The sequence below is a fragment of the Aptenodytes forsteri genome, unplaced genomic scaffold (assembly GCF_000699145.1).
Source record: "Aptenodytes forsteri isolate BGI_AS27 unplaced genomic scaffold, ASM69914v1 Scaffold252, whole genome shotgun sequence".
Classification (NCBI taxonomy): Eukaryota; Metazoa; Chordata; class Aves; order Sphenisciformes; family Spheniscidae; genus Aptenodytes; species Aptenodytes forsteri.
In genome coordinates, this window is record NW_008794281.1 from 1,991,380 (window position 1) to 2,000,546 (window position 9,167).

Below are 9,167 nucleotides of genomic sequence, written 5' to 3' on the forward strand. Positions count from 1 at the left end.
GGACAACGCATTGTTTTGCTTCTCTAGATGTTTCACCTGAACGACTGTTGTAGGGATCATACTCAGTATTTGTTTTTCTGCCTTGTACCACTGCGGAAGATCCAGATGCTGCGTGGCACTTGAGAAAGATGAGCACACGGAGAATCTAATACTATGACTTGTAAAAAAAACCCCAGGCTTTCTGTATGAGCAGTAACTAGTCAATAATGGAAACATTCAGTTTCCACAATATACTGGTTTTCCTCACAGGAGCTACTAATTCTGGATGTCAAAAAGCAGAACTGACTACAGCGATGCTAGTCACACAATTATTGCTCAAATCTTGACAAGAGTCCCACGTAGCACTTCAGAGCAGAGGCAGTTAAGTTGTTTATTCATGACAATGGAAACAAAATAAAAGTGATAAAGCAAAACCAGATACTTCTTTAAATATAGTTTCTAGTCATCTGGTGTTCTGTCAGGCTCCCTTTTTTTTTTTTCCTTTTCTATTTTTATTCAGGCGTAGTTACAAAAATCCACAGAGGATTTAGGGAAACATGATACTTCAACATAAATTTGTCACCTATGACAAAGTCTGAACGGCAAACATCATATGAAGAAAAAACTCAAAATGTATTTACAAATTCATACTTTGTAGTCATTGAGAAACTTCGTGGTTACTGAGTGGCAGATTATGCACATACACTACATTCCAAAAGGCATTATCCAATCAGTCACTTAGCATAAAATTAAGCTGAAAAACAGATTGTCTAAAAATAAGGCCAGTTTCATTCCTCATTTATGCATTTGATGATCAGAATTTTCTCGTACCTCTATGTTAATTAAAAAAAAAAAAAGAGTATAAGAGCACCTGATCTCACCCAAATGGGATACGCAGACCAAACTGCAAGTTTCATTCTTAGCGGGAGTTATCGAGAGTAGAAACTCATGAGAAAGGACAATAGTATACACCTTTTTTGCCATCTTGTCTATGACTAATTTTAAATGCTTGTATAAAAACAAATCCCCACACCATATTTGCAATATCATCATAAATAGGCAATAGTTTAAAAGTGTAAGATACGATTACCTCGGACTATCAAGCTGTTTAGCACTTTGGAAAAAAGTGAACAAACCCCAAAAACCTTTCTCTTCCTCTCCCTCCCTTCCCCTGCCCCCCCACGCCCCCTCCCCACTTCCAAACCAGGGCTGGGCAAAAAAAAAGTTATACTCTGATGAATATTAGAACTGGCACCAACATTCATGCTAGTTGCCCTGATGTGCAACAAAGTTCATTTACAATAGTCAGAAATATTCTTATGCACTAGCCCCAAAGAGTTCAGCTTCTGAAAACAGTTTATTTTGTTCTGAAAAAAATCCCATCAGGTATGACGCGGGCAGCGTCCAGAAGGTGCAGGAATGTCCAACACTCTACGTCGATCTTCATATTCATCAGTGTCTGTGGAATCTTCGTCTTCATCCACTGCATATTCATTATGATTTGTTTCCTAATACAAAACACATCCGTATTTAATTAGAATCTTCAATTCCAGCTAGTTATAAGAAAGCACTAACAACTGCCTAGAAAAATCTCGTCTGCATTATTGCATCAATTAGCTGAAGTAGACATTGTGCTCTGTGTCCTAAAACCAGCTCCTTATAAAGTTTAATTTGCCATAGAGATCATTTTGCCGAACTACTTGACCGTTAACTCAGTAAATATCCATTAGCCTTCATTATTTCATATGTACAACTACGTAAAGCCACAATTCAGTATCTTAGCTGTACCAATTTTCTTGGCGGCTTACGTTGTCTTTTAATAGAAGTAGTTTAAAAACAAAGGGTCATTACTACCTTCAAAACAGAGGTAGAGCAAAAGAGAAAAGCAAATTATTTTTACAGTCAACCGAATGGAAGGCGGTTACAAGTGCCACAAATGTGAGCAAGAGTTAAGAGATGCCATTTTCTGTTAGAAGCACGACATCTGCTGGCACTTACTGTTAGAGCTACTGGTAATCAGAGTCTCAAGTCCCTTGAAAAACATGAGAAAGTGTCCAAGCAGATGTCTACCCCCAAGGAAAGATTCGACGCTCACACAAAAACGTTCAAGTTCTCTCCGAATTAGTCACTAAGTAAGGGCTATGCTAGTGATAAAATAAATAAAGCATTCTTCTCGAAATGTGCCAAAGTAAAGGGAGAGATTACATAGTTCACCCGCAATCTCCAAACTAAAACTTCATTATAATTAACAGGAAGCTAAATATCTTACTGATTTGTGAAGTCATTAAGTGACTTTATGGAACGCACGGTCAGTGAGGACTAATGAACATCAGACAGACTGCTATCATTTTTAAGTTGTCATTAACTGACACTTTTCTTGTTGAAGAAAGTAGATACACTATTATGGCTAAAACAGACGACAGTGTGGTCATACCAAGACAGAATATTTAAAAGAACTATGAAATCCAAACAGCTAACGCCATGCCATGTTTCTAGGCACAAATTAAGAAATGAGATAGCTCCTTAAAGCAAAACAAGCAAACAAAACTCAACATTGCTGTAGTCGGCGTAATCAGATATACCTCCGAAATACGCCCTGAACAGACATGAATCAGGTTGGACGGGGCTCTGAGCAACCTGATCTAGCTGAAGCTGTCCCTGCCCATGGCAGGGGGGTTGGACTAGATGACCTTTAGAGGTCCCTTCCAGCCCAAACTATTCTATGATTCTATACATACACGTGTATTTCTCTGCATCCCGAGGGGCAGTTGTGTTCAGACACAGGACAACAGAATGGTCACGTTCTACCTCTGTTGGGAACCCACAGGGCCCCTGATCTCACCGATACAACCAGGTTTGACCTTGATACCAGACAGAGGTGAGGACTTGAGGAGGAAGACCCACAGCCATGTACGGCGTCCTAGGAAAGCTAGGGCCGAGGGTCTTGAATTAAACTGGTAGCATTACATGTCAAAGCAATGAGGATACACGGCTTTACCAATGTACAAACTGCCTACAAAGATTACTACAGTTGCTAGACTTAGTCTTAATTGGACCATGTGTTGTATGGAGTTACCAGTCTGAATACTGTTCAGTACTGTAATTTTTGCACCAGCAGTGTTTTCTTATCAATAAGCATTCCAGAAGCTGAAAAGAATTCATATAATGGGAAATTGCCAAAGTCCCAGACTGAGTGATACTTTTAGACTTTTTTTTTTTGAGAAATGGTTCTGAAAAAGAATGATTTTCAAGAAAAGAATGAAAACTGAGAAGTGACATGGCACTGGAGTTTAAACACACAGTTACACTGTCCTATTAAAATTAATCCAAGTGTTCTCTGAAAACAGGAGGTCGGAGAAAACAACCAACTAGGATAAGCACAAGTGCATCTCCGCTTACCATTCGTGCAGTAGACACCTTGAATGTTGGACACACCATATGAAATCTGGGAATTGTGACGTTAAAGAATTTGTCCTTGTAGTAGAGGCAATGGAAGGTGTAATACCCCTCCATATATCCAGATGTTGTGGAAAATGTAGTACAGCTGGTATATTCATAGACTCTCCCTGGACTGATAATTGGAAACTCCCCTGTTGGTAAAATATTAGATGACAATAGTAAGGACTGAAGTAGAACTACAATTTAGCAGTTTGCTAAAGCACTTGCACTCCACAACATATTCAGGCAGATCATTTTATATTCCAGTGGATGCATAAATGAGTCTCAGCAACTACTGATGTTAAAAAACTGTCTGAAGAGCGTTTAACTATCAACTTGCAAAACAACTGTAAAGACAAACCAGATGGGTACACATCTCTTTCTTTCAAGCAACAAAATGATTTTCATACAAACCATACAACTACTACCCTCTGTCACCATGATGAACGGCTAATAATATAACTTTCATAACATCTACATTAAATACAGAACTACTCTATTGGGTTCGTAAAAGCAATCTTTTACTTACCAACTACTCCAGGACCCTGAACTTCTTCTACATCGCCCTTGGCATTTGTTATTCTCCAGTATCGACTGTCCAGCTGACAAGCCTTCTCAGGAAGAGCATCTTTGGACATTTCAATTCTAGAAGCCAAACAACATACTTAATCGTTACGTATCTACTTTCATACATTTTAGGAAATGCTTTAGTATCCTTGGGATCTCTCTCAAAGTAGACTGGGCAGAAAAACCCCACTAAGTTAAAGTATACTGAATCAGTTGTCAGGATCCAGCTCCGTGCCTCTGCTTCACTATCTGTTGTTATTTACCCCTTTCTAAATCACAAGAGTCACTCCTAACTTCTTTCCCCCACCCATCACTGTACTTTACCAATTACCAACTTGACTGGCACTTTGCGTACCTGACCAGGTAACAATTTAGTTGGGTTTGGGGTTTTTTTTATTAAAAAGCACAGCATGTTGTGCACATCCTATTCATTTCAGTATGCTTTTGAACGCTGTGCATAAATTTGCAACAACTGATGCTTTGAACATCACATAGGTCTGTCCTGTTGTAAGAGTTAATTCAGTTGTTATTTTTACCTGATTCTGTAAGTGAAGAAATAATGCGGTGGATGCACAGAACTGAGTTCAGGTAGAAAAGATGTGGACACAGAAACAGTAATATCTCCTGTGGTAGCAACACATTCTTTATCATGCACATACCTACGGAAAGGAAAACATTAACTCTGCAAATAGCTCTGTACATTACGTGTTTAGCTTTCTGTATGGAAAGTGATTAGTTAATAACTAATAAGAGCACTGTGGTGCTAGGTTTAAAGTAATTCTTGTCATTTGGCAGTTAAAGGATGTATGCAGTGTCTTCACGACGTATACCTCCCCATCACCTAAACTCACACAGCTATGGATCATTTTGTACCTCCATTAATGCTTGTATTAAGCTGGGTGTTTAATTTGATCTGAAGTCAATCAAGACACACTTGTTTAATAAGGATGTGTTATTAAGCTATTTAAAAAAAAAAAAACTAGCAACTCCTACAGAAAATTAATTTACAGATCAGGAACTTGGTTCTATAGCATCCCAGTTTGACAGAATTAAGGTTCTTGCTTATTATTTAGAAGAAATTAAAAGCGCATGAAGATTCAAACACCAGAACAAGTTCTGTTTATTTACATATTCAACAGTGTGATTTTAGAGACCAGTTTGCTGAAACAATTGCTTTTTTAGCAACTCAGAACAGTCCTGCAGCAGCAGCACGCTCATGGCAAACAATAAATATTATGCTGTTAGCTAAGCTTCAGATCAGTTATAATGCAAAATTCTGGTCCTGTTAATACAAAGTTACAGACTCTGAAGCTTCTGGTAAAAAAAAAAAAGTTTCTTTAAGAATTCTGTTTTACAGCAAGCTTCAGATCAGTTATAATGCAAAATTCTGGTCCTGTTAATACAAAGTTACAGACTCTGAAGCTTCTGGTAAAAAAAAAAAAGTTTCTTTAAGCATTCTGTTTTACAGCTTTATCTTCAATAAGTTTCACATGCTTTCTCCTCTCTCCACCATCAGCTTTTGTATCAGATACCCATAACTATTTGGAAAGAGGTCAGCATTCTAAAAGAAGCATCAAAACCTTGCAGTGAGGTTATAAATCCCAGTCACAATACCTGAAAATCTGGTCTCTGATGATAGGATAACCACCAGTTACAACTTTGTTTACATAGGATGTAAACCATTCCAAGTAAGATGTACCTAGATGCCAAAGAAGAAAAGTATTCATAAGGACAGGCAAATTTACCACTAAGCACATTACATTAAATACTTCAAGGAAACAGTTTAAAGCTTTGAATATTTTTATAATAAACTCTCAGGCTTACTTAGATGAGTCAGTCCATATTCCAGCCCATTCTACCAACAAGGATCATTGGAGAAACGAACCAAGAGCTAAGAGTTAAGAGTGCATACTCCAGAAATGACACAGCAAACAAAGAATCTCTTAGCTAAGTATTTCACATTATAATCATGGTCTTCAAATGCTGGTGTCTGTCATCATCTGGTTGCTGCTCATGACTCTTCTGCTATGACTGGGAAAGATGACAAGTATAGTGGCCTATACTACTTGTAGAGCTATTTCCAACTATTCTACCGACAAGAGGCATGCAAGCCCGCTGGTGGATTTATGGACTTAGTTTTGATATGCATGTTTCCATATGAATAGAGTTTCTAAGAAACATGCTAGCAAGTTGCAGAATTTCCCTCTCCTTAAAAACGGGGATAAGTCATAGACATACTCCGCACTCCTGCTACAAACCCAGAAGACTAAGGCTGTATGTCATTCCAAAGAACCTCGGATTTTCGTACACTTAGACCCATTGTCTGAGAACAGCTTTTCATACACCTACAGCCATTATTTAGGAACAGCTTGATTTCGAAGCAGACAGTCAAGCTGTCACATTTAACTCTCAAAGAAGAGAGTTTCATACAAGACAGAGCGGCTCTCCATAAAAGAATTTCTCGGCCACAAATCTTCCAAGCATTGCAACATAGAGTTCAATAGAAAAGTACAGAGTTCTTCAACTATTTGTCAATATTACTGATACAAAACTGGATTTAAGCTGAAATACGAAGAAATCATTATCCTCACCTTCACTGACATGTTATCAGGTACTACCACTCCTGTTAGATTAAGTGTACTTACCACTCCTTCCTTTGAGCAAGAGCTATGTGTACTGTCCTCTGATCTTTTGGAAGTCTAAGGAACTCCAAGTTTATTATCCTCCTTTCTACCACTAATCCACAAAATGCAAACCTTGTATAAAATAACTCCGAATGGAGAAAGTGAACCAATTTACCCTGCCGCGTTCAAAATTACAAGATAAATGCTGTATATGAAACTTCCCCTCCACTCTGCGATAAGCCAAGATTAACCCTTTCAGCCAAGTGGAATACATTTAAATATGATGTCAGATCACCTCACCATCGACTCAATTCCATAAAAGCAGCAACCTTGAGCAGCAATACAAATTCACCACAGAGTAGCTGTAAAGTATTACATCATCCTCAGGTGGAGAGAAGCAAGTAACCAAACTCTTGAGCTTTTGCTGTATCTTTCCTACGATGGTTCTAAAGCACACAATGCGTTCTGCAATGACCTTTGTAAAACAGGTAACAGATTGACTACTTCACACTAAAATCAGTTCATACAATCAATCAGTACATAGCAAGGTTTCCTAAAATTAGCGTGGCTAAGAGTTTGACTACCTTCAACCCAAACCAGCAATGGTATAGCACTACCTAATGTGGTTTCTCACTGTAATATTAATACGTATTTCCTAAGAAATGTGCAAGGCTAAACTTTAATATTCATGTTGGTGCCATTTATTACACACCTGCTTTCCCACTGAAGTGAAAGGAATTAATTTAGACATAGCCACAATTACCAGATTCCAGTGGATTAACAAAAAGAAACAATCAAAACACTATTCCAGTCAATGTACATGTCAGACAGATGATCGCAACAGATTACTACATAACCAAACAACAATTACGCAGTTTTCCCCTTCCCTCCTTTACCCTTTGAACAAAGCAATTGGGCAAATAAAAAACAGAAAGGTGTTCTTCTGCAGCTACATTTATAGTTAATTAGATATCATTAAGGGACACAAAATATTTTCAACTTCTAACATGGTTTCAAAAACTACTGGGGGGAAAAAAAAAAATCTTTCTGTCCACTTGGGTGTTGTATTTAATAACTGCTTACATCACCCCTGTGATGGCGACGCTAAAGGTTTTGCTCATCTTGTTAGACAGGCTAGTACACTGAATGATTTGTATACAAGACACACAGAAGGACAAGCTTTAATAGTGAAAACTCGCATCTCATTTCAAGTAACCGCTGATGTTTAAAGTAGGTTGGAGTCTTACATGTAGCACAGAAAATTTAGAACGCTTGCTTTGTTCAAGTCGTACTGACATGCATTTTCTAAACAGTGCAATTAGAAGATTTTGCAGCATGTTTTATCTAAAGTGTTACCTGTAATGAACATATCAATAGCAGATGGATTGCGAGCCATTTGGTCCTAAAAGGGAAAGAAGGTTATGGATATATTAGAAGGAGAGCATTAGACTTTCAAAGTTAAAATTCAACACCTGAAATATAACATAGGGAACACTTTCCCTATATTCACTAAACCTAAAATCTGGCTGCTTAATACATCGTTATACTCCCAGTCAGATATTCAAATATCTAAAACACATGCCTGTCCCCATGAGTGCTCACGTGACCACTGAGTATACAGCTTGAACATTCCACTAAGGCTCATGCATATAAAATCAGATTTAATGACTCATTCAAGAAACAAGGCCCCTCAAAATATTGCCTTAGAATAGAAGCACAGAACAGCTGAGGTTGGAAGAGACCTCTGGAGACGATCAGTCCAATCCCGCTGCTTGAGGCAGGGTTAGCTAGAGCAGGTTGCCCAGAATGATGTCTTGTCCAAGGACAAAGACTACACAACCTCTCTGGGTAACCTGTTCCAGTGTTCAATCACACTCACAGTAAAAACATTTTTGTCTACATCCAGATCAAGTTTCCTGTGTTTCAATTTGTGCCCATTGCCTCTTCTTCTGTCATTGGGCAGGCATCACTGAGAAGAGTCTAGCTCTGGACTTCTTTATGCCCTGCTATCAGATATTTATAAATATCAGTAAGATTCCCCTGAGCCTTCTCTTCTCCAGGCTAAACAATCCCAGCTCCTGCACTACGACGTTCTCCCCTGAAACAAGCAGGGCTGTCCACAGATGAACCAAAATATAAGTGTGTAAGTAACCTTCCCAGTTCCCAAGCATCATCCAGAAGGTTTAAAAACTCGGCATAATACAAAGGGGGATCTCAACATCCTTCAAGTGATCCATTATCATGGCATTCCCTAGAAATCTCATTGCTACATGCTTTGAAAACAAACCGCCAGGAACTTCACAGCAGGATGAGTCATAGAACGGTTTGGGTTGGAAGGGACCCTAAAGATCATCCAGTTCCAACCCCCCTGCCATGGGCAGGGACACCTTCCACTGGACCAGGTTGCTCAGAGCCCTGGTCCAACCTGACCTTGACTGTTTCCAGGGATGGGGCATCCACAACTTCTCTGGGCAACCTGTTCCAGTGCCTCCCCACCCTCACAGGGAAGAATTTCTTCCTTGTATCTGATCTGAATCTCCTCGCTTCTAGTTTAAAGCC

The 9,167-nt window shown here is 38.8% G+C and overlaps 1 protein-coding gene across 1 annotated transcript in view; it reads right to left on the reverse strand.

Annotated features, from left to right (window-relative positions):
* Positions 1-341: 341 nt before the first annotated feature.
* Positions 342-9,167, reverse strand: part of FBXO3 (F-box protein 3) — a 33,244-nt gene continuing 24,418 nt past the window's right edge. The window contains exons 7-12 of the mRNA XM_009286724.1: positions 7,965-8,010; positions 5,599-5,683; positions 4,521-4,643; positions 3,947-4,062; positions 3,379-3,569; positions 342-1,487 (exon numbers count right to left, since the gene is read on the reverse strand). Coding sequence (XP_009284999.1) covers positions 1,362-1,487; positions 3,379-3,569; positions 3,947-4,062; positions 4,521-4,643; positions 5,599-5,683; positions 7,965-8,010 — 687 coding nt within the window. The 3' untranslated portion in view covers positions 342-1,361. The remainder of the gene's footprint in view (positions 1,488-3,378; positions 3,570-3,946; positions 4,063-4,520; positions 4,644-5,598; positions 5,684-7,964; positions 8,011-9,167) is intronic.